Source organism: Camelina sativa, chromosome 11 (assembly GCF_000633955.1).
Source record: "Camelina sativa cultivar DH55 chromosome 11, Cs, whole genome shotgun sequence".
NCBI classification, from domain to species: Eukaryota; Viridiplantae; Streptophyta; class Magnoliopsida; order Brassicales; family Brassicaceae; genus Camelina; species Camelina sativa.
Genome location: NC_025695.1, coordinates 44253392 through 44277230, shown reverse-complemented (window position 1 = coordinate 44277230; position 23839 = coordinate 44253392). Strand labels below are relative to the sequence as shown.

General features: G+C 37.2%; 6 protein-coding genes and 1 pseudogene across 7 annotated transcripts; 5 read left to right on the top strand and 2 right to left on the bottom strand.

The window, feature by feature from the left end:
• On the top strand, positions 7 to 1195 carry LOC104726305. Its single transcript, XM_010445135.1, has one exon. The coding sequence runs from the start codon at positions 547 to 549 to the stop codon at positions 928 to 930; it is 384 nt and encodes a 127-aa protein (XP_010443437.1). The 5' UTR covers positions 7 to 546; the 3' UTR covers positions 931 to 1195.
• LOC104726304 (hydroxyproline O-galactosyltransferase GALT5-like) lies at positions 1993 to 3588 on the top strand. The gene is made up of 2 exons (XM_010445134.1): positions 1993 to 2724; positions 2981 to 3588. The coding sequence occupies exons 1-2, from the start codon at positions 2298 to 2300 to the stop codon at positions 3508 to 3510; spliced, it is 957 nt and encodes a 318-aa protein (XP_010443436.1). The 5' UTR covers positions 1993 to 2297; the 3' UTR covers positions 3511 to 3588.
• Positions 3897 to 6410, top strand: LOC104726303 (mitochondrial outer membrane protein porin 4-like). The gene is made up of 7 exons (XM_010445133.2): positions 3897 to 4231; positions 4610 to 4689; positions 4786 to 4853; positions 5231 to 5341; positions 5425 to 5511; positions 5611 to 5819; positions 5894 to 6410. Exons 2-7 carry the CDS (start codon positions 4638 to 4640, stop codon positions 6192 to 6194), a joined length of 828 nt encoding a protein of 275 aa, XP_010443435.1. The 5' UTR covers positions 3897 to 4231; positions 4610 to 4637; the 3' UTR covers positions 6195 to 6410.
• Positions 9097 to 11196, top strand: LOC104726302 (AAA-ATPase At5g57480-like). The gene is made up of 2 exons (XM_010445132.2): positions 9097 to 10944; positions 11104 to 11196. Exons 1-2 carry the CDS (start codon positions 9393 to 9395, stop codon positions 11109 to 11111), a joined length of 1560 nt encoding a protein of 519 aa, XP_010443434.1. The 5' UTR covers positions 9097 to 9392; the 3' UTR covers positions 11112 to 11196.
• On the bottom strand, positions 12591 to 15439 carry LOC104726301. Of its 2 annotated transcripts, none has more exons than XM_010445131.2 (2): positions 14177 to 15439; positions 12591 to 13698 (listed from the first exon to the last, which is right to left on the bottom strand). In XM_010445131.2, exons 1-2 carry the CDS (start codon positions 15249 to 15251, stop codon positions 12827 to 12829), a joined length of 1947 nt encoding a protein of 648 aa, XP_010443433.1. In that variant the 5' UTR covers positions 15252 to 15439; the 3' UTR covers positions 12591 to 12826. The 2 variants fall into 2 exon arrangements, with proteins under 2 accessions (XP_010443433.1, XP_019088451.1); XM_019232906.1 differs by having other exon boundaries at positions 12591 to 14084; positions 14563 to 15437.
• Positions 18544 to 20233, top strand: LOC104726299 (UPF0725 protein At5g63820-like). Its single transcript, XM_010445129.2, has 6 exons — positions 18544 to 18756; positions 18893 to 19003; positions 19135 to 19336; positions 19436 to 19557; positions 19648 to 19725; positions 19847 to 20233. Exons 1-6 carry the CDS (start codon positions 18628 to 18630, stop codon positions 20087 to 20089), a joined length of 885 nt encoding a protein of 294 aa, XP_010443431.1. The 5' UTR covers positions 18544 to 18627; the 3' UTR covers positions 20090 to 20233.
• LOC104728958 lies at positions 20147 to 22099 on the bottom strand (annotated as a pseudogene).

Here is a 23839-nt window from a genome sequence, read left to right as displayed (position 1 = left end):
GATCCTTGGTTTCTTGGTTATGATCCTTATCATATTGGCTGACACCCAAATCCTTGTCTCCCTCATGGAGCACCCTTCTAAAAGCTTGGTTGCATATTTTGCGCATAGCGATTATGATCACAAGCTGATCAAGGAAGTCGCGAAGTTATTCTTCATGGTCGACTCCACAATGGTCTCAAAAGATTTTTCAAACTGTACCCCTTTGGAAAACTCATGTAACCATTATCTCTATCCCTCTTGTTATGTTTTAACCTTTGATTGTCTGAATTTCCCTCTCTTGAGGCTTTAACTAATGAAAGTTCTTGTTTGCACAAAAAAAAAAATCTATACATTATAATAATTAAAAAACTATGTGTTATACAGTTTTCTTTGAAAATTTGCGTAGAACAAGAGGCTGCAGCCGACATTACCCGTGTCTATATAAGACCCTTACTTTTTTCAATTCCAACATAGTTCAAAAACCGCACACACACACAAAAGATCCATTTCTAACGCAGAGAAAAAGAGAGAGAGAGAGAGAAGGTATTGACGTATTGTATTGCTGACATGGCAAAGAGCAAAGACAGTTCGCTACTAGACCGGTTGAGGCAAGCCGTGAATAAAGTAAAGTTCGTGTTAAGTTTCAAGATAAACAGCCTATGGAGTCTCGTACCGATGCTTGGCTCTTCCTCTTCTTCCTCGTCTCTTCGGTTAAGTTTCAACGAGAGACCCGGTTTACCAGCGGCATATACAGAGAGTGAACCGGGCTCTTCAAGAGGAGCGTTGTATAGAACCGGGAGTTACGATCCATCCTCGGACGAAGACATAGACAGCAAAGCTGAGATGTTCATAGCTAATTTCTACAAGCAGCTTAAGATTGAGAGACAAATCTCTTTGGAGCTTAAATATTGTGTGGGTAATAATCAGAGTTTCAACTACAGGTCGCCTTAAATTTTCTTTTCACTTTTATTCGTTTGTTCATGTTTGTTGTAATAAATAAGATCCTATAAATTTCATTGGGTCAGGGGGAGGCCTGCTATATCTTTTTGTAGTGGTAGGCTTATCCCATTGTTACTGAGTCACATTTGTTCATTTACATTTTATAATTCATTAATGTATAATGAGCTCATGAGAGGAAAATGTGATAATATGTAATTTCATTTCATCGGTTTGAGTGAGTATTCAAAGCTTTTGTTTGATTCGTTCCATCGAACTATATGGTCTTGTTTTCAATCATTATGAGCATAATAAAGTTTCTTGCGATCATCATTATATTCTTGGTTTAATTTTCCTAATTGAGTCGTGGTCCTCCATTCTTCTTATAATGGATATGACCTAATTGGGCTGAATTTGGATATTGTGACGTTATTACTAATTGGATATGTTTACCTACACTTTAGGCCCAAAAAAACTCCAAAACTAAGCATTAAGCATCATTGGCCATTGTACTTGTTTTGACTTTGCAAATAAGTCAATAATGTAAATCTAAAAACACTTTTGCATTTAGATCAAATGTTTCTTATGAATAACATTTTGCAAATCGTATAACAAAATAGACACAAATTTTTTGATGGAGTATGAGTCATACAAATCTAACTATCTAAGCAAAAGTAGTGAAGAAAAAAGAAAAGAAAAAGGTAAAGCGTGTACTAAGATCTAGTAGAAGTCAACGGCTGAATTAAGAAGTGGCAAGATGAGACTGTTGCGGGTCACGAAATTCGAAACCCATCCACGTTCCTTATTTTTATTTTACCAAATTTAATTTTGACTCCAAACCACCCTACTTTCAATTTTGCAAGCTATATGTATATATATTTTAAAAAAAAAACTCAAAAGAAGCATTTATTTTTTTATATTCAACATTTCTGGCCAGACATTAGGCTTAGATCCACCACTTTTTTGCTTCCAACTAAATATCCATATACCTTTATTCAAGTTGAACTCATTTGACTTATATCTGTTAAACGAATGTAGGAAATAAATAAGATGATTCAGAATTCAAGAAAAGAAAAAATCATTATCTACAGTGTAAACTAATAAAGTAAATATATAAATATAAGTAGAGACAATAGCATGATGAATGGCGTGAAATATTGAAGCACTGCACTTGCTTCGTTTACAAACTCAACTTTGAACCTCACGTTCCTTAAGCTTCTCTAAAGCTCTTTTTTGATTCCCCATAACCCCAAAAAACAAAATATCCTAATGCGTTTCATTTAAGGTATAATAGTTTCGTTTTTTTATTTAGTTTCTTATCTTCCTCCTCTGTTTCTTTAACATCTCCTAAAGCTCTATTTGAAGAAAAGAAAAGAAAAAAGATGAAAAATTATACTCCAAGATCGGAAGGAAGAAAGTTCATAATCCCTTCTTTCTTCTTCATCATAGCTCTTTGTGTATTAGCTTTCATCAACGAGATCAGATTCGACAGCTTATTGAGTTTTGGAAGATGTGCTTTGTCGAACGTCCCGATGAATAACAATAATGGTTCATCGTTGTTGTCTTCTTCTTCTGGTGATGATGAGATTAGGATTCTTATTGGAATCCTTACGCTTCCTGATCAGTACCCACGTAGGCATTTTCTCCGGATGATCTACGGGACACAAGTTGTTCCGGACGGTGTTAAGGTTGATGTGAAGTTCGTGTTCTGTAACCTGACTAAAGAAGACCAGAAAGTGCTTGTTGCTTTGGAGATTATGCGTTTTGATGATATCATCATACTCAATTGCAATGAGAATATGAATAAAGGTAATTTGGTTTATCTCAAAACCCACTCTTATTTTGGTTCGGTATTTACATGCTTGGTTTGATTTGGTATAATCATACAGAATTAAACTTGCTAAATGTTTGGTTTGATTATGTCACTTTATGTTCCCGTCTATCTATTTTTTATATGTAGAAAATTCTTAGAAAAACAGAAAAGTCGAATTGAATTTTTCTTCTTTCCTCTAGATTTAGTCTTTAGTTCAGTTTTAACTAACTTAGTTCTTCCAAATATCTACAGGCAAAACGTACACATACTTCTCAAGCTTACCAGACTTATTCAACGAAACCGATGCACTAAACCCACCGTACCATTACGTAATGAAAGCCGACGACGACACATACATAAGACTAGAAAGTCTCGTTGCATCTCTAAGACCACTACCTCGAGAAGATCTCTACTACGGCTACGTCATTCCATGTCCAAGCATGGACCCATTCGTCCACTACATGTCAGGAATGGGTTACTTAGTGTCATGGGACATTGCGGTTTGGCTCAAAGACTCGGAAATTCCCAAGAAACATTTAGAAGGTCCTGAAGACAAAGTCTTTGGCGATTGGATTCGAGAAGGAAGACGAGGAAAAAATCGGTTTAACGCTAAGTGGTCAATGTATAATTTCCCCGAGCCACCAACTAGATGCACGCATGAGCTTTGGCCTGATACTATTGCCGTTCATTTGTTGAAGAACCAAGAAAAGTGGATACGTACATTGAACTATTTCAATGTTACTAGCAATCTCAAGCCTTCCAAATTATACCACATACCGTAGATAGACTCTTGTTTTTGTCAGATTATCATATTTTTATACTTAACACTGTTGTTTTCTCTAAAATTGATTTTTGTGATCGTTATATTACTCTCTCTCTAATAATCAATATTTTTTTTGGTCGGATCGGATGTGTGTAGTAAATTAATTAAGGATTGTCCATATTATATTTTCTGTTTTTAAACTCTAAACTTAATTTTTATTATTGCTTTTAGCAAAATTAAGGGAAAAAAAATCAAAATTCGGTCCTCATGTGATGTGCACCAACATCAGGGGTATAATCGTTATTTCAATTAGCTGAAGCGAAGGCGGCCTGGGGAGTGAATGGGCCTCACGAATCAGATGCAAGCTTTGCCTGTGACATAGGTTATATCACAGACGAATAAGCAAAAATCCTTTATCAGAAGCGTGACCTAACGAACCTGAACGTCAAGTGATATATTATCATTGCTCTCATCGAGAGAGCGTTGGCCTTCTCCTCTCTTCTTCTTCACCTTTGAGTTTCTCGAGGCCTTTTTTTTTTCCTTTTTAATTTAATTTTACTGCTAAATAGTGTTTTTTACTGTCTTCTTCTTCTTCTTCCTCAGCCGCCGTCGCCTGATTCTATCATCGAAGGCGGGCGACGGAAGTAGTTTTTTTTTTTTTTTCCTAGGGTTTATCGAACGAAGCTACTTTTGATTGTAATCGATTCCGTTTGTATTCGTCGATCTTCCATTTTCGTATCGTAAGGAATCTTTCCTCTCTCTTTCTCGTTAGTTTTTTTGATTCTTTCTTCTCGTTAGTTTTTTTGATTCTTTCTTCTCGGGTTTTTTTTTGATTCTTATGCGGAGAGTGATTGCGTTACGGGAATGCTAGATAGATTCTGCTCTCGATCTGTTTCATAGATAGTTTGAATTAGAGGCTCTAGATTTGTGTGGGGGGAGGGGGGGGGGAATGGTATTAGAAGAGACCTGTGTAAATTGTAGGAATTTGAAGATTTGGATTGGTTCTCCAACAGAAGAACTTTAATACCTAATTGGTTGCTGAATCTTTGAATACTTGGTGATTTGCCTTTGGTAACTCTGTGCGGAGGATCTTATGTGTCTGCTTTACTACTTTGTAGGCATTTTTTGTTTTCTATACATCCGAAGATGGGAAGTAGCAGTCCAGCTCCGTTTGCAGAGATTGGCAAGAAAGCCAAAGGTATAACTTAAACAAGTCTTGGACATTGCTTTCTTGTTTGCTTTTCTGTGTTTGTGGTTCCTGTTTATTGACTGTTAGTTATTGAATAACCTGCAGATCTCCTGAACAAGGATTACATTTTTGACCACAAGTTTACTTTGACAATGCTGAGTGCTTCAGGAACGGTAAGTAGGATATACTTTCACTTGAATGGAGTAAATCCATCTTATGGAAAACATAATTTGTTTATATGAACCGTTGACGTTTATTGTGCCACGATATAGACTGTGCTTAAGATACCAGGGAATTTGCTTATGAATACTTGCATTACATGGTTTTATTAATCCAAAATGGTTGCAGTATTACGTAGAAGCATGCTCTTTGATATCTATATATCCAGTTAATGTACATAACATTGGTTTGATGTATCGTAAGTTGGTGTATAGTGGCTGTGATTCTAGTTGTCATCTAAGTAGGGCTGTTTGGTTTACCTCCCCCTTAAACTAGTGTTTTTAAATTGCTTTAAACCTGTGTAGCATATTGATATTTTTCTTTCCAACAGGAATTTGTGGCTACTGGTTTGAAGAAGGATGATTTCTTTTTTGGGGATATAAGCACACTATATAAAGGTCAAAACACCATTGTTAATCTCAAAATCGACAGCCACTCTAGTGTAAGCAAATTTCTCTAGTGATGCATGTTTTTGCACCTTAACTCTCCTAAACCATATATTTACTGAACATATATCTTATGCAGGTGTCTACGAAAGTAACTGTCAAAAATCTCATCCCATCTGCTAAAGCTGTTATTAGCTTCAAAATACCTGATCACAAGTCAGGCAAGGTCAGTGCATATCCTATTATAAGAGACACGACTATTATTATATTGGCTCAGTCTAATGGTAGTGTCAAGTCTTGACCTGTTTATTTGCTATTATTTCAGCTGGATGTGCAATATGTTCACCCTCATGCTACACTTAATTCCAGCATTGGCCTCAACCCAACTCCTCTGCTAGATCTATCAGCAACTATCGGAAGCAAGAATGTTTATCTTGGTGGTGAAGTCAGTTTCGACACAGCTTCATCATCACTAACCAAGTACAATGCAGGGATCGGTTTCAACAACCAAGACGTCTCTGCTGCACTCATACTGTAAGAAACAACACGATGCTTCATTTTTTCAATCTGCTTTTGGCTGTGGTTAATGGGGACTGTTAATATTGTAGGGAGGATAAAGGGGAGAGTCTGAGAGCTACTTACGTCCACACGGTGAACCAAACCACATCCTTTGGCGCAGAACTGATCCGTCGCTTCACCAATTATAACAACAGCTTCACCGTCGGAAGCTCTCACTCTTTGGATCCATTCACAGTGGTTAAGACGAGGTTTTCTGACAGCGGGAAAGCAGGGATGGTGGTCCAGAGAGAATGGAGACCGAAGTCGCACATAACTTTCTCAGCTGAGTATGACTCAAAGGCTGTGACCTCTTCACCGAGGCTTGGTCTCGCCCTCGCCCTCAAACCATAAAATAAGAGAGAGCTCTCTCTTATATATCAGTTTCGAACACAAATTAAACAATTCAATTTTTTTTTCCCAAAGTGCTAAAATATCTCCCTCAAATGGAAGGGTTTGTAGGGTTATGAAATCACTTTTTGCATTAATATTTGTTTTTAATTGTGATGTGAAAGAAAAGGGAGTGAGCAAAACCCGATTTTTTTGAGATGGAACTTGTTTTTGTTTCTAGAGGCAATGGTTTCTCTTGATTTGATCGACCTGTATAAACGTACGACAACGTCTTAAGCTAGCAAGATTTAATGCATTAGGTGTAATTTTGTCATCATCATTGCTTGCAATAGGGGTTTGCACTGTGAGTAGCCGTTAATTTTGTGTGTAAATCCAAAACAGAAGAAATTTTCACAGTTATGGATCAGTCAGTTTATAATTACGTTTTTTTACTACGAAGTAGAAGTATCTGATATATCCTCAAGGTCATTAATGCTTTTATAAGAGATGTTATCTTTAGCACATATGAGAGAAGGGTGAAACTCTTGTCCTGGCAACTGGCAAGTAACTGATGCACCAGACTTTTGTAATATCTCGTCTTCGTATTATGAGTATACATGCATTGCTCTGATTTACATTATTATCATTGTTGGGTATTTTAGATTAGTACTGATAAAGTTATCTGCAATTAAATTGGTTTCGGTCTTGTAACTACGTTGTGCAAAGATTATCGATCTGATCACAAGAACACGCAACTGACGCAAGGACCACTTAAGGTTTGCTTGCAGTGAATCCACCCAAAACATCTAAAAAAAGGACAATCATCGAAATTTCTTTACTCGCCGGTTGCAAAAAACATAAGCCTAATCAGTCAAACGTACGAGAGAGAGATACAGACCTCAAGAGACGATCGAGACGATCGAGATACGTAACCGATTAAGTTCATCTTGGAGCCTACGCAATAAATTAAACCCTAGAATTGACACAACACAAGGTTGTACTTTTTACAGACCTAAAAGTCAAAATGAGAGAAAGAGATTAAAGAAAAAAAAGGTTAGAAAAAGATGAAGATTTTGTATGTGGGGAATGTTAATGTATTGATAGAATTATTTGCTATTAAATTGTTTTTTTTCTTTTTAAAAGAAGAAGAAAGTCAAAATTTACAACCACAGATTTTTAAAGTCAGAAATCTTGACCAATCTTTAATGTTCTCAAGTATTCAACACCCTTATAATTTTTCGTTTACTCTTCATAACTTTAAAGTTTGCATAACTTAAACTACCAATATTTTTGTTGACGAAAAATAAATTCCAGTTTTTTTCTGACCAAAAGACTGATGCATACTTTTCATATATCTTTATCTTAAACTCTAAAAATGTAACAAGTTAAAGCTGCATCGAAGTAAAAGAATTGCTAATAAATACGCTTGCTCATTACATTTGCGGATTCGCCCTTTCTGGCTTAGTTAGTTACAAATTTAAGAGGTAGTTAAATAAAAACAATAAGAAACGACAAAACAACATTAGTTGTACATATAGATTTAAATAGTAGTAAATCAAATAGTTTAGGTGATTCTTGGTGCTATGCATATGATTTTACTTTTTCGTCTTGTAATATACTCTTTTGGTCATGTTTTCCTCAGTGTCACGTTTATTTTGATTATGTGAAGATACTTTGGCGTATTTAACTTGGCATTTTTGGGTCCCAAATACCAAAATTAGTAGTAAACTTGTAAAAAATAGTTGTTTGTGCCAATGAATTATTTGCAAATGACAAATGCATATATAATTAGTCCAACCCATACAATGTTCTCAAAGAATTTGTCAAACTGTCATGTGTTTTCCATTCCAAAAAATTATTTGCAGCACATGGAATGTTTGCCTCTTTTATTGATTCAAAATCTTGTTTTATTCTGAGTTAAAACTTAAAACTGCATTGTTTTTGTTAATATGTTCAACTACATTCATCATCTTTTTTATATTCACAAATCAATCATAAAGTTCGAATGAAGTCAACGTGAACGTAGATTTTTTTCACAAGGCATTTTACTTTTTAGCTGTGTACCTGTCTGAAACTTTTTACTTTGCAACAACCCAAAAATCTTTTTAACCTTATATACTTTTGTGAACTATCACATCATCACCACATCAATTCTTCACCTTTTCATATTCACACCTGCTAGGCTGCTCAATATAATAATATTTTCCTTTTGGTTTACATGGATATCATAATTTGTTTATTAGATTCAATCTACATTGTAATTACTAAACATAAAAAGTCTTTTTAAAAAAAGGTTTCGTGCCTAAATCAATCTCATACGTACACTCTATTAATCACGTGAATCACTTTCATCTCTCATAAAAATTAATGAAATAATGACATTTTTTTAACAAACACTAGAAAAATCCGTTAAAAATTTTGTGATTAAACTTCTCTATCACATCATAACATCAGTTCTTTACCTTTCTTTATATTCACACCTCCTGGAAGTTTAATGGATATCATAATTATTTGTTTATTATATTCAATTAACACTAATGTAAACATAAGTCTTTATAAAAAAAAAGGTTTCGTGCCTAAATCAATCTCATACGTACACTCTAATCACGTGAATCACTTTCATCTCTCATAAAATTAATGAAATAATGACATTTTTTTACAAACACTAAAAATTCCGTTGCAAATTTTGTTATTAAACTAAAAAAAAAAAAGTCTCCAATACGTTACGTCTTTAACGAAAACTCTAGACATTAAATCCAATTATTTACGAAAAAAATAAAGAAAACAAAAAGGAAACTCCCAAACAAATATTGACCGTGATAAATCACTCAAATCCATTACTAATTAATTACCTTAAATTCATCATTTCATATTAAAAGAAAAACTCCAAACACATCTCTTTTTTACACTTGTTTCCCTTTTAATGTCTCCCCCACCACCTCTTCCTTACTTGCCTCTTTCACCATCATCAGGCTTTTTTTCTTCTCTCTTCTCTTAGATAAAGTTTATATATTGAAACCAAACCCATCTCTTCATCCTCTCCTTCTTGAATCTCTCAAAGCTTTCACCTTTTTCCTTCTTCTCTCCTCATATCTGAAAACCCATAATCCTCTTTTGTCTCTCACCTTAATTCAACCGTAAAGTTCACACCTTTCCTCTGTTTTTATCATTCAACTCTGTTTTGCTCTGAACCCAAAATCTCACAAACCCAAAAAAAAAAAAATGAAAGAGTATTGGACATCATTAGCTTCACTGCTCGGAGTTTTCGCCTTTTGTCAAAGCTTAATGCATTCAATATTCCCACCGGAGCTACGTTTCGCTTTCCTCAAATTCTTCAACAGAGTCTTCCACCTCTTCTCTTCTTACTGCTACTTCGACATAACAGAGATCGACGGCGTCAACACCAACGAGCTTTACAACGCCGTTCAGCTTTACTTAAGCTCTTCCGTTTCAATAGCCGGAAACCGTTTAAGCCTCACCCGCGCCGTTAACTCTTCCTCCATCACGTTCGGTCTCTCCAACAACGACTCAATCGTCGACACTTTCAACGGCGTTACTGTTCTATGGGAACACGTCGTCACGCAGCGTCAGACTCAGACTTTTGCTTGGAGACCGTTACCTGAAGAGAAACGTGGTTTCACTCTACGGATCAAGAAAAAGGACAAAACTTTGATACTCAACTCTTATCTTGATTACATCATGGAGAGAGCTAACGAGATTCGTCGGAAGAATCAAGATCGGTTGCTTTACACTAACTCGAGAGGTGGGTCTCTTGATTCAAGAGGTCATCCATGGGAGTCTGTTCCTTTTAAGCATCCGAGTACTTTCGAAACTTTGGCTATGGATCCGTTAAAGAAGCAACAGATCATGGATGATCTTAAGGATTTTGCTAATGGTCAAGTCTTTTATCAGAAGACTGGTCGGGCTTGGAAGAGAGGTTACTTGCTTTATGGGCCACCAGGTACCGGTAAGTCAAGTATGATCGCAGCTATGGCTAATTATCTCGGTTACGACATTTATGATCTTGAGCTCACTGAGGTTCATAGTAACTCGGAGTTGAGGAAGTTGCTGATGAAAACGAGCTCTAAGTCGATCATTGTGATTGAAGATATTGATTGTTCGATCAATTTGACTAACCGGAAGAAGAATAGTAGTAATGTGTCGTCGTTGAGTAGGAGCTATTACGAGGCGGAAACAAGAAACGGGTCGGGGTCGGGTGGTTCAGGGGAGGAAGGTGGTAATGGGAATAATAATACTATAACTTTGTCAGGTTTGTTGAATTTTACAGATGGGCTTTGGTCTTGTTGTGGAAGTGAGAGGATCTTTGTGTTTACGACGAATCATATAGAGAAGCTTGATCCTGCATTGCTTAGAAGTGGGAGGATGGATATGCGTATCTACATGAGTTTTTGTAACTTCCCGTCGTTGAAGATTTTGCTCAAGAACTATTTGGGGTACGAGGAGGAGGATGTAGGCGAGGACTTGTTGAAGGAGATGGAAAGAGTTGTGGACAAGGCTGAGATGACTCCTGCTGATGTGAGTGAGGCTTTGATTAAGAATAGGAGGGATAAGGAGAAGGCGATTAGGGATTTGTTGGAGGATTTGAAGAGTAGAGGGGAGAGAAATGTGAAAGATGGGAAGTTGAGGGGTGGGAATGGGAATTTGACGGAGTTGGAAGTTGTTGAGGAGCAAGAGAAGAGGGCTATAGATAGTCAGAATGGTAGAGATGAGAAGGATCATGATGAAGAAGAGATTGAGCTTGAGGATAACATATGTAAGACTAGAGAAGATTGATATGTGTTTTTGTTGTTATTGTTTCTTTTAAAGTTTATATAATGTAGAAGCATAATGGTCAAAAGTTGTGTGTTCTTTCTTCTCTCTTTGTTTGCTGAGTTCACTCGTTCGTTCGTTCTTTTTTGGTTGTTGATGTTAGGTAGATGAAACATGAAATGAAAGTAGGAAACTATGAGAGTCATGAAAGTGAAAGAACACAAACGCTATATGTTAGAATTTTTAAACGTTTTAAACTATAAAAGGAGAGGTTAGAAATGTGGTTCAAAAGGCAAGTGGTTGATGTGGATTTTGTATGTGGGGAATGGGAAATGCAAAAAGTGTTGTATCTCATTGGGTACCATTAGCACTATGTATTGTATGTAGTTTATATAAAAATAGTTGTACCAAATATTTTGTCAAACTATAACCATTCGTCAGTCAATATCAATTTTTTTTTTTGTCGTCTATTAATTTAACCCATTATTTTGGAAGTCTAGTCTAAGGTTTGAAAGACTCTAATATCTGAATGTGGCCGGTTCACAAAATATTAAAATTTCTTAACATTTAAATACATAAGTTATCCAGTCTTGAGAATAAAAATATCCAAAATTTTCAATTACTAATAATGTACACTGGTTACTATTGTTTTTCTGTATTCTTATTGAAGACACATGAGTCTCGGATCAAGATGATATTGAATACTACAAAAAACATTTTCAGACATCTTGATCCAACTGACCTTCGTGTATAGCATGTACTCGCCATTTTATTAATAATATTGGGAATGCTACAATATAACAATATAGATACTTTTTCGCAAAGCCAAACAAAATAATTGGTTCTTTTCAGTGTAGTGATAAATAGAGCTGTCATATATTAGGTATGAGGTTTAGAATCATCCTTGCATTATAATATTAAGCATACATTCTTATATGTCAATGAACACTCAAATTATATGTTTTCATTAATCAAATGTGTAGTGTTAAAGACTTAAAGTTAACGGATCTGGTAGGCCAAGAAGTTGATCAGAGTCTCTTTCTTTTCATCATCTTTTTAGAGGTTTGTGTTTAGGATCCCACGGCTTGTGTTATTAATCAACTAATTTTATTATAATAAACTTGGCCACTAGACATGTCACCGTACAATACGACACAAATATGTAAATGATGAGTAGCATTATATTATTGTAAACCGTGGTTAGGACGGATTGTAATACCCACATGACATTATTATAAGTTTATAAAGAAATGTCATAGTGGATAATTGACATAAGAGTGACATGTTCTGTGGATTGAATTCGGCTGTTATGGTGTTAGATCATTATTTTTAATTGTTCATATACTAACATAAAAATGTATATGCTGTATTGTAAAAGCTTACACAAAATGTGCGTTACAAATTCAGAAAGAAAGAAATGCACAGAACACTATCGACCTATAGTATATGTTCTGATCAGTAAAATAGTATGTAAGTATTTTGCATGTAATTCATATCATATCTTTACAATGTAATATTCAACTATTTCAAATCTGTTTGTGTTTATCTTTATATAATAAATTAGTTTTTTGTATTTCAACAAAAACCACAAATATTTTTGACACTTCTATTGAACATCAAGGAAGAATCTTTCGATTTCAACATTTGGGGAAGTATAATTGATGAACTTAAACATTGTCTTCCTTAATTCAATAATGAAATGTGAAAGCAAATCGGGTAAAACAGATAACATAACAACGAAGAGATGTCAAGATACACAAAAGTACACAAAACCTTACATGACACAAAAACAAAAAAAATGGGATTAACTTCCAACAAAAGGCCAAACTCAAAAAAAACATTAGAGAAATTTATAAACAATGTAAATCTTTTTAGAGAGAAACTTATCAATTGCACATATAGACTCCGGTTTCGTACCTGTGATCTACCTCGTAGAAATCTGTATTTCCCTCAGCCGCTGCACGTAGACTGATACCTGACAAAGACGTACTTCCCTGAACCGAGAATTTCACGTAGCAGATGATCTCTGGTTCTTCTTCGCCGTTCTCTGAATCGAGAGGCATCCGTGCTCTTAGTCTCCCAGGAGTTCCTTTTAGCGGAATCTCCGGGATTTGCCATTTCAGTTCTCGATCGGTTCTGTTTAGTATTGCTTTAGGTGAGACCTTAAGCAATGTGGGATCAACCGGGAGCTTCAGAATAAAGTCCACGTTTTTCAGAGGCTCAGGTAGATCCGGATTTGAGACGTATTGTATCATTAGTGAGAGTAAAGTCCCGCTGACTCGTTTCACCATTCGGACTCTAAGAGGCAACGGGGTTAGTTTAGGTTGCAAGCTATACTTGAGGATAGGGATTGGTTCTTCTGATGGAGCGGTTCTCACATGAAACAAACCGTTCCCTAAGCTACTGATTCGAGAACTCTGCATAGCGAATCTCTTAACTGCAGTAGTACCTTCAACACGAAATGAGAACTCGGTTTCTTTCTCTTCACCAGAGCCTTTGGGTGGCATTGTTTTCAGATAGATAACACCCATTAGTCCTACTCTAGCAAGCAAGGATTCTCTAAACTCGGTTCTAATTTCCTCAGAGACATACATTTCAGGACCCTTCATCTCAGGCTTTTTAACTAAGTTATCGAGATTACCTCCATCTTTGCCTTCCACAGCCTTAGGATCACTAGTGTGCAACAGCTCAAGCCCACCGAGACCTTCCTTCTTTTGAATCTTCCTTGTTCCCATGAACTCTGAAGGATCCAATCCACCTCCCCAAGCATCACTAATGTATTCAAAAGTTTCTTCAATCGTAGCCTGTTCGTTACTGAACTCAATCCCACCGTACTGCCCTTCAAATCCTTCCACATTGATGTGCGTAGACTGTGTTGCTTCAGCTGGAGGCAATGTAGTCACTTCTAGTCCAGCCAATGCCAAACTCAAATCCGTTGAGGACGGATCCTTAGTCTTCTTGAAGCCACCCACAAGTTCTTTCTCCTTGTTGATCGTTTCACTTGCCGCAAAAGGATCTTTATTCTCCGGTTCCGGTTCTTCCTTCAACTGCTCTGATTCTTGCACAACAGGTGCCAAGCTCGCCGCTGATTCGTCTCCAGCAGCCAAAGTCTCCGCAGGTAACTCAAATCTCGCATTGGAGAACNGGATCACTAGTGTGCAACAGCTCAAGCCCACCGAGACCTTCCTTCTTTTGAATCTTCCTTGTTCCCATGAACTCTGAAGGATCCAATCCACCTCCCCAAGCATCACTAATGTATTCAAAAGTTTCTTCAATCGTAGCCTGTTCGTTACTGAACTCAATCCCACCGTACTGCCCTTCAAATCCTTCCACATTGATGTGCGTAGACTGTGTTGCTTCAGCTGGAGGCAATGTAGTCACTTCTAGTCCAGCCAATGCCAAACTCAAATCCGTTGAGGACGGATCCTTAGTCTTCTTGAAGCCACCCACAAGTTCTTTCTCCTTGTTGATCGTTTCACTTGCCGCAAAAGGATCTTTATTCTCCGGTTCCGGTTCTTCCTTCAACTGCTCTGATTCTTGCACAACAGGTGCCAAGCTCGCCGCTGATTCGTCTCCAGCAGCCAAAGTCTCTGCAGGCAACTCAAATCTCGCATTAGAGAATGCGTGCACAGCAGCTTGATGCTCAGCCGCGTGAGATTCCACAGCCATCCAACTATCAGCTCCTCGGATCTTATTCTCAGTATCAAGAGCCGAATGAACCATCTTAGCAATACCATCACCGTGCATAGCACCAAGCATCGCCGCAAGACGGATATTACTAACACCACGCAAAACAATATCAAGCGCCATGTAAACCTCCGCATACTTCCGTCCAAGCTTCTCCGGAGTCACTTCAACACCACGACAAGCAGTAACAATAACACTAACAGCTTGATTCACAATATGAATACACTCAAACACATTGATAGAGTTATCATGATCCGCGACAGTCACACCTAGGATATAGATCGAGTTCACTAATCTATAAACCACACGATACTTGCTCTCAACACCAACAATCACCTGTCCGTTAGAAGCGGCGAGCGGATCGTCACCTACGAATTCCGCCGCCGCGGCATCGTCGGGATCCGCAACGGAGGAAGAAGAAGAAGAAGAAGAAGAAGCGTGACTATGTTTCTGATTCGGCTGCTGCTGATGCTGATGCTGCTGCTTAGAGGAAGCTAATGCTTGACGCATTTGGCGGAAATAAGAGAGTGCGATTAGGGCTCGTGCCGGTGGAAACCATTCTCGAGTTTGGAGCAAAATGTCGGATCCATTTGCTGGTTGCAGAGCTAGCGCTAAGCACGACATGATCGCGATTCAGAATTCGATCTGTGAAAGGTTTATCGTGATTCGCGGCTTATTCAATTACTCGATTCGATTAAGGGATTCATCTGATGAAGAAATCGATCAGATCTGAGAAGAATCGCCGGAGAAGAAGAAGGGAAAGTGAAATGAGATCTTCGTTGTGATTGAGAAGCAGTGAGTTTCATGAAACGACGCCGTTTGTTTTATTATTCGTGTGTTATCTTATTGGGCCTATTAACGCTAATGTTTGGAAATAAGCTTACTTTTAGAGCAAAACGGTGTCGGTTCTTAGCTAATTTGGCTGATTGGCTCTGCGGTCAAGGTTGAAAAAAAAAGGGTAAGAGGATTAACCACTGTCATTTCCTTAATATTGTTAAATTATCGAACTTCAAACCTTTTTTTTTTCAGTCAAAATAACATTTACCTGCACTTTGATGTAAAAAAAATATTTTTCTTTTATATATAATTTAATATTAAATTCAAAAAGATTTGACAAATACTTAGAATTATGAATTCATTAATGTCACTAAAATAAATCTAATTTGAACAATTTATATTTGGGATTGTGGCCTAAAAATCGGTGTTGTGGTTAGTGGCTTTGAGCATTTGCCCATTTTTCTTATAGGTGAGTACACCAATTGTGCAACTAACAACTTTTCTCAAAGTCTAATCTCAAATAAAAAAGAATATTCAAAGCTTTAAACTCCATAGAAATATATATTGAACATATTATTGCCATAAAACATTAAACTTTACAAACTATCATTACTTTTGAACTGATGGACATATTGCGTTATCATCCAAATCAGCTAAATAGTCCAAATAAGTTTTGCTGCCATTTTGCTTTAACTTATCCTCAAAACCTAAGGAAGCCTATGATCAACAATAAGAATTAAACAAATATTAAAAATGAATAAAACGTAAATCGGATACGAAATATCTACATACATGTTTTTCATCATCGCCTTTGACGCATAGATTCTAAAAACTTTACAACAAGATATTTTATAATCAGTAATTATAATCAACATAACAACATAACAAATCTTAATAAACTTTAAACTACCGATAAATAATTTATACCAAAGATGGCTAATAGAACCATGTTTTCATAAGGCAAGAACAACATGTGTATTACATTTCTTTTACATGTACTTGTTTGTAATCTCTTTGATTGCCAGGGCAATACAAATTAAATCTCTTTCAGCCATGTTGTCATTAGCACTTTTGAGTTCAGTTTTCTAAGATGATAGAGTTAATTAAGAACAAAAATATGATCTTGCCATATTAAGAACAAAAATTCCATTAGATTTAGACTAATTCCGTTTCTAATAAATATATGTTGAACATAATGTTAGTTGTGGAGTTTGTTGGTCTTATATTAATGATGTTTTATCATAGTATACTTATGTTGTGTTTAAGCGGTTGAATATCTTGAAAAACCAAAAAAAAATAGTTTGAGTAACAAATGCTATTACAATATTGAAATTTGAAGTTGTGAATTTACAAGAGTTGCATTTCAGTGAACGTGAGGTGGATATATAAACATGATAAATCAGTTAGGTCATAATAAATCATCTAGTAAAATAACTAATACAATTGCTAACTATATTTATACACCTATATATAAAAATAAATAAAGAAATCATGCACTAATATGGTCCAAGAACTCAAAGCATTTATGAAGTAAACATTCTGCCGTTCCACATTCCAAAACATAAATACGTGTAGTTTTTTATCCTCCAACAATTCAAAGCAAAAGAACTACCTGCCGTTTTTATTAACTGAAACTCCCAAACACTTTGTTTAAAGTTCCCTCTCTGGACTCTGAATACCACTCTTCTTCACTCACTCTCTTCCGGGTCCTCTTTAGCTCCGCCACTTTGATATTTTTCATCTTAGATTAAATTACGTTGAATTCGGGTCTCTGCATCAACTTCTCAACCCGTCCGAACAGAGAGACCAACCCGAATTCGAGATGGAGGATTCGAGATGGAGGAGAAATTTCGTTCGTCAAAGAGCTTGATCGAAGACGAAGAAGAGCTCAATGATTGGGTAAGTGGTTTTAGAACCGGATCGTCGCGTGGACTTGTCGCTAGTGACAATGACGACTCGGGTCAAAACGTAGCAGAGCAAGAAACCGAAGACAGGAGGAGAATTCGCGACCAAGTTGATTCCTTTAGGGATAATAAGCGGTATGGTGTGGAAGTGGATTGAATGGTCGGATTCAGGGAAAGAGAGTAGTGAAGTGTCTTTTCGTGGGAGGAAAGAGATAAATTTTTATAGAAGCGGATCAAGGAAATAATGCAGATAATTCTTATTTGATTAAGATGGTAGAGCTAGGTTGAGTCTGATTAGGAATTGAACAATCGAGTTTAATGGATGCAAATATTTTTGTTCTGTTTTTGAAATTCCCCCGCTTTATTGCCTTATGAAGCTCAGTCTGTGGTGCTCCTAGCTTTAGCTATCATAAGATTGAACTCTTATGCTCTTTTTATCATTTAAACCTTGCTTTCCCCCATAATTACCAAAAATAATTAAACGAGGTATTTTTATTTCAATAAAAAGATGAATTATAAAACGTTCAAATAAAAAGATAAATGAACTATTTTAAGGCTTTTTTTTTCTCTAATACAGTATACAATTTAGCCCTGTTAACGGAGCGGATATCCGCTTTTTTTGGATATCCGTATCCGTATCCGTATCCGTATCCGTATCCGTATCCGTATCCGTATTATCCGTATTCGTATCCGAAGATTTCGGATATCCGTTAAAATTTCGACTATCCGCAAAAAATTAAAATAAAAAAATTATGTATTTTAAACTAAAATACAGCGTATTTTGGAAAAAAATACCGTATATTCGTATCTAAATACCGGATATCCGTGAAAAACAAATATCTGTTTAAAAATTTAGCATTATTTGTATTTGTATCTGTATATAATAAAGGATGTTTGAAAAAAGCGGATATTTGTTATTCGTTTTTAAAATTTAGCACTATTCGTATTCGTATCCGTATCCGTTTTATTTGCTATTTTACTATCCGTATCCGTATCCGTTCGCCCAGATATCTGTTTTTTTCAGAGCGGATTCGGATTGGATATCCGCGGATATCGGATATTAATCTCGGGGCTAATACAATTTCATAAGTTGTTATCATTAATTTGGATTATTGACCGAGAGAATTGGGTCGGATAAGTGGTAAACTCTCAAATTCTCAAAAGATTATATATATATGGGCCGCAGACAGCTGGCTGATATTTGTTACGGTTTGTGGGCTTGAACTGTTTTTTCTATTCTTTTGTTTTCGTTTTGAATAAAACGAAGAAACGCAAGAGAGATAGATAGATCTGACATCTGAGGGCTTGGCTAAAGAGATATGGAGGCGGTGGTGGAGGTCGGAGCGGCATGTGAATTCGGGAAGCTTGAAATCGCAAGAACATCAACGGCAAGGAGAAGAAGGAAAAAGTCAAAGACTGGGCTTAAGAGAAACGGCCAACTGGCATATGTATGTAAATCCTCTTCCCTCATGTTTGTTTGTTTGTTTGTTTGATCTCTTAGGTCTTCCCTCATGTTTGTTTGTTTGATCTCTTGATTGTTTTCTTTACCTGGATGGGTTTTGGTATTGGTTTTGATTTTCCTAGGGTTTTGATTTTCGATTTGATTTGGATGGACTCGTTACGGCCCCTCAGCTCTATGATTATGATTGCACTCTTTACGCTAGGCTTGGACTCTACTGCTACAATTTTGAGAAGGTAACTCAGTATAATATTCTCTCTCTTTTAATTTTATGTCTTGTAATCAATCTCCTGACTGAACATCCTTCCTTGCTCATGAACACTGTGCCCTTGATTCCTCTAATTTGTTCATATTTTTTGGTTGTCAGGGAACAAACTTAAAGTTTGTGCGCTGGGAAAAGTACAATTCTATGTGCACTTCTTACTACGACGTCTACTTAACTTTGCACGCGATGGATCCGGCCTGCAATTCTGTCTTCCCTTTTCATACTTTGCTCAGTAATGCACATAGAAGATTTGCCAAAGATTATGTTATAGATACGTGGCAGATCTTGGCCTGCAGACCCGCATGTAAGTAACATTTTCTTTACCGCATCTTCTTAATTATATCACTGTCTTTCTTTCTTTTCTTTAGAGGACTAACAGTTTCTAGAGGATCACTTTTTAAAGGTAACAAGCGTGTTTCTGAATATTGGGACCGGGATCAGGCAATGGATACATTCTACAAGCGTCCAATGCCCACATGGTTGTCTGATGAGGCCTTGGCCACTGACAGCAAAAAGTATTACGTGGTAATTAAGATATATATGTGTCCAGATTGGAGTTTAATCTTCTTTTATAGGTAAATGCGTTTTTGTTTGTTTGTGCATCACCGATCACAGGTGCAAGAAGCAGACCTCCATGAGAATGACTGGCTGCATCTATTCACTGAAATCGCATTCTTCTCCATCGCAAGGGCTGTAAGTCCTTTGAATTTGCTTGCAATCATTCATTCTCTGTCCGTAAAAATAAACCTTTTTTTTTTTTTTTACTTCATTTGTCATCTGTTTCCTCTTACACTTGCCAATGTGACGACTCCAGGAATTGGAGGCTTCCCCTCCCTTGGAGATCAACAAGTTAGTTGTAGAAACTAAAGAAGATTACATAACGGAGGCGCGTGAGAAGCTCCACGCAAAGAACGCAATATTCTACATAAGTTATAAGTATAGAGGTGATCCTTCAATTGGTTTCACTGGTGATCACAGAGCTATCATAAGGAAAACCATGGATGGGGAACCAGAGCACATGTGTCTTGAAATTGCTTCTGAACGACAAGCCAAGTAGACAGACACTTCCTGTATGCATCTGGTCTGTTGCAATCAATTATTAATCGCTATTTCCTTGTAACTTTTATCATGTTATATGTCTACAACTCTAGGGACTAAAACGAGTGGGATCTATATCTATATTAAACTTCGCCAAGTGCTAGCTATCTGTTTGCAATGCGTAATAGTAACTTGTATGAGAACCAATAACGCAAACTGTACTTAAAACCATGGTGAGTTGACTACTGACCTAAAATATCTTAGGAAATGATCAGTATGGGAGTGAGCCGGTTGGGCTTGATGCCGTCAGTATGAGGGGAAGGCATGGCATGGTTAAACGAATGCGTCTACAGAGGCAAATTCATGCCTAACTGGATGTGGTAAACTAGAAGGAAGCCCTTATTAGAGTTGTCAAATTTGATCATGGTTTTTTCGGCTAAGGTATCATGTTCCAGGTAGGATGATGAATATTTGGGGTTCATATGCTACCAAGCGAAACTAAAGGAAGAGATATGTTGTTTGTTAACACACACCTTACATAATCAATTAGGAGCAACACCACAAGATATTCATTCATTTGTTAACAAACCTTACATTACCAAGCTATAACTATTAAACAGCAGAACTCTCATCCTATCTCCTCAATCACCACGCCACCGCCTTTTCGGAATTGATTCCAGAGCTTGCCATACTTCAGAACTCTCTGCTCATTGACCCAACACATCTCTGGCCACTGGTATGTAGGATAGCAACTGGTATGTAGGATAACTATTAAACAGAAGAACACTTTCCTCTCTGCAATCCGAACTTGAGACCGCCACCAAGGTTTTTATAAGCCGAAGAGCAAGTCTGTTCCAAGCAAAAGCACAACACTTGCTTGATGGTCTCAGGTTGTGCATTGTGACCCAAAACAGATGAGTCACTCAAGACCATTGTAGATGAACCTAACGAATCGGATTGCCACTCTCCATTGTAGATACTCGGAGAGTAAAGCAATAACTGTATACAATGTAAATCAAATGGATTGATTGGTAAGAGAGGAGATTTGGATTCTTTGAGCAAAGCTTGCTTAGTGAGTGAGATCAGGCGCCCTCGTGGGATTTCACTCACAACTCTGGCCTCTTCTTCAACACACTGAACGAGTTGTGTACCTCCGCGTCTAAGAGAGATCGTTCGAGCTACCAAGGATCCCATGGTTGGATCATTTTGCTTAATTCTCCAGACGCTAAAGCTCTTTGGAACCCTTTTTCTCTCTTCTAAGCTCAAATCATCAAGACTGACACTTCATCTCCGTTCATAATCTCCTCCGGTAAGACTGAACCTTCATCGTCGTCATCCGTGATGCTATCAATTCCCCCATCTTCTTCTTCTTCGTGAAACCTTTTCAAAATCTCATGACAACTTGCTTCAACTCATCGTTTACATGAATGATTCAGTACACTGGACGCTGTGAGATGTTTGTAACAAGCGAGGGAACAGTAGCGGAAGTTGCATCGAGGACAAAGTGTACTGCGAGAAACTGCTTATTACATACATGGCAGATAATCCGCGTAGAAGAAGGGTTCAACGGAGACGGAATTTGAACTCTATCTTTAGCTCCGCCACTTTGATATTTTTCATCTTAGATTAAATTACGTTGAATTCGGGTCTCTGCATCAACTTCTCAACCCGTCCGAACAGAGAGACCAACCCGAATTCGAGATGGAGGAGAAATTTCGTTTGTCAGAGAGCTTGATCGAAGACGAAGAAGAGCTCAGTGATTGGGTAAGTGGTTTTAGAACCGGATCGTCGCGTGGACTTGTCGCTAGTGACGATGACGACTCGGGTCAAAACGTAGCAGAGCAAGAAACCGAAGACAGAAGGGGAATTCGCGACCAAGTTAATTCCTTTAGGGATAATAAGTGGTATGATGTGGAAGTGGATTGAATGGTCGGATTCAGGGTAAGAGAGTAGTGAAGTGTCTTTTCGTGGGAGGGAAGAGATAATTTTTAGGAGAGAAGAAACACCTGTTTCTTCCACTTAGCTCCATGGAACAATATGCTACTACTGAAACATGGAAGAAGATAGAAGTAGAGAAGACTACAAGGGTTTAGGCAAGCGGGGTGATCGTCTTCTTGAGGACGAAAGCAGTGATGATGATGTGAAAGAGTTTAGCAATGGGGGAGGTATTGGGGATTTGCTTAGTGTAGTGAAGAAGATGAGGAAGAGGAGAGTAGATTCTTAAGAAGAAAGCGGTTTCTGCTTTTGGTTTTGATAAGGATAATGTTACAGAAGCGGATCTAGTTTGACTAAGACAAAGGTAACGTTCTTGCAAATCTAGTTTCTTCTGTCTGTGTTGCTGTTGAATTATCGAGAATACAGAATTAGGTTGCTGCAGACGTGATCATTACTTAATTTTATTCTGATCACTTGGTTCCGTTTTATTGAGAGTTACTGTATATGGTAAAAATGTTTTGTTTTTCTTAACAGATTTGATCAGTATGCATTTTGTCTCCCTTGTCGCTAAAAAGCAATCAAGGATGCTGGATACGAAACAAATGACTTTTTTTTGTGCAGGAAGTTACTCTTCCTGTGATTCTCAAAGGTATGTGTTATCTTATTTTGTTTTTAATGGTATTTATTGGATCAGAAAGAAAACAACACCATAATTTAGGAAATTGTGAATTCTACCATGGTGCTTTTATATGATCTCAACCTGTTTCACCCTAGCAATCAAGTAGTAGAAAGAAAAGCTTACAAACTTTGTGATTGTGAACCTCAATTATACAAGGACTTGTATTTCTTTTGAGAACTTTAATACGTTTCTTTTTCACTCCTTGGCTTCTTTGGCAACTCTATTTTTTTCCAGGTAAAGATGTCCAAAACAGGAACTGGGAAAACTGTAGCGTTTTTGGTGAGACATAAGTTGGCCATTTGGTAATGGATTGAACCTGTATTTGGGATATGTGCTTACTGCTGATTTTTTATTTTTTAAAGCTTCCATCAGTTGAAGTAGTTGTCCGGATAATAAGCGACCCCCAATTCTTGCGCTTGTGATATGCCCAACTAGAGAACTTGCCAGTCAAACACTGCCACAGAACAGAAGCAAACACCTTGCTAAAAGTATCATCCAACTATTGGTGTTCAAGTTGTGATTGGAGGCACAAACAAGACTTGGTTTAGAGCAAAAATGTATGCAAACAAATCATCGCCAGGTGAATATTGTTTCCTTTGGTTTATATAGTTGAGGCTCATCTTTGGAGCAAATCCTTAAAGTTGGTTAATATCAGTAACTGTAAATTTGAAACTTTCATATATTTAGTGGCTACACCTGGAAGAGGCTCAAAGACCATATCGAGAACACGCCAGGATTTGCGACAAGGTTAAAAGGGTGTGAAAGTCCTTGTGCCTCAAGAGGTCTGTGTCTCATTTTATTCTTGCACAATTAGTTTGGTTTTTGGTTTTTGTTGTGATCAGCGGAAGGGATTCATAATGTATTTTATGTGCATTTTCCTTAATGTGTGTAAACAACAATCGGATATTGCTACACTTGAAGCTAAAGCTGAGAGGAAAATCGCAACAATTACCAAAGCCAAAAACTAAAAAACCTAAAACTCATTTAAAAAGCCTCTTGATCTTTCTTCTTCTCTATAATCCCAGGCAAATTCTGGATTTTAAGTGTCCCGGAAAATTCAACAAAGCCTCTTGATCTGTCCAAGGCGGCAAAAGCACAAAAGGGTCAGCCTCTTGATCTGTCCAAGGCGGCAAAAGCACAAAAGGGTCAGCCTCT

What these genes read in the sequence shown, in the direction of transcription:
- LOC104726305 (XM_010445135.1), top strand. Translation starts at nt 547, where the DNA reads ATGGCAAAGAGCAAAGACAGTTCGCTACTAGACCGGTTGAGGCAAGCC.
- LOC104726304 (XM_010445134.1), top strand. Translation starts at nt 2,298, where the DNA reads ATGAAAAATTATACTCCAAGATCGGAAGGAAGAAAGTTCATAATCCCT. An exon ending in CAATGAGAATATGAATAAAG is followed by an intron (nt 2,725 to 2,980) that starts GTAATTTGGTTT and finishes AAATATCTACAG; the next exon opens with GCAAAACGTACACATACTTC.
- LOC104726302 (XM_010445132.2), top strand. Translation starts at nt 9,393, where the DNA reads ATGAAAGAGTATTGGACATCATTAGCTTCACTGCTCGGAGTTTTCGCC.
- LOC104726301 (XM_010445131.2), bottom strand. Translation starts at nt 15,251, where the DNA reads ATGTCGTGCTTAGCGCTAGCTCTGCAACCAGCAAATGGATCCGACATT. An exon ending in CATTAGTGATGCTTGGGGAG is followed by an intron (nt 13,699 to 14,176) that starts GTGGATTGGATC and finishes ATGCTTGGGGAG; the next exon opens with GTGGATTGGATCCTTCAGAG.
- LOC104726303 (XM_010445133.2), top strand. Translation starts at nt 4,638, where the DNA reads ATGGGAAGTAGCAGTCCAGCTCCGTTTGCAGAGATTGGCAAGAAAGCC. An exon ending in GATTGGCAAGAAAGCCAAAG is followed by an intron (nt 4,690 to 4,785) that starts GTATAACTTAAA and finishes AATAACCTGCAG; the next exon opens with ATCTCCTGAACAAGGATTAC. An exon ending in TGCTGAGTGCTTCAGGAACG is followed by an intron (nt 4,854 to 5,230) that starts GTAAGTAGGATA and finishes TCTTTCCAACAG; the next exon opens with GAATTTGTGGCTACTGGTTT.
- LOC104726299 (XM_010445129.2), top strand. Translation starts at nt 18,628, where the DNA reads ATGGAGGCGGTGGTGGAGGTCGGAGCGGCATGTGAATTCGGGAAGCTT. An exon ending in ACTGCTACAATTTTGAGAAG is followed by an intron (nt 19,004 to 19,134) that starts GTAACTCAGTAT and finishes TTTGGTTGTCAG; the next exon opens with GGAACAAACTTAAAGTTTGT. An exon ending in ACAGCAAAAAGTATTACGTG is followed by an intron (nt 19,558 to 19,647) that starts GTAATTAAGATA and finishes CACCGATCACAG; the next exon opens with GTGCAAGAAGCAGACCTCCA.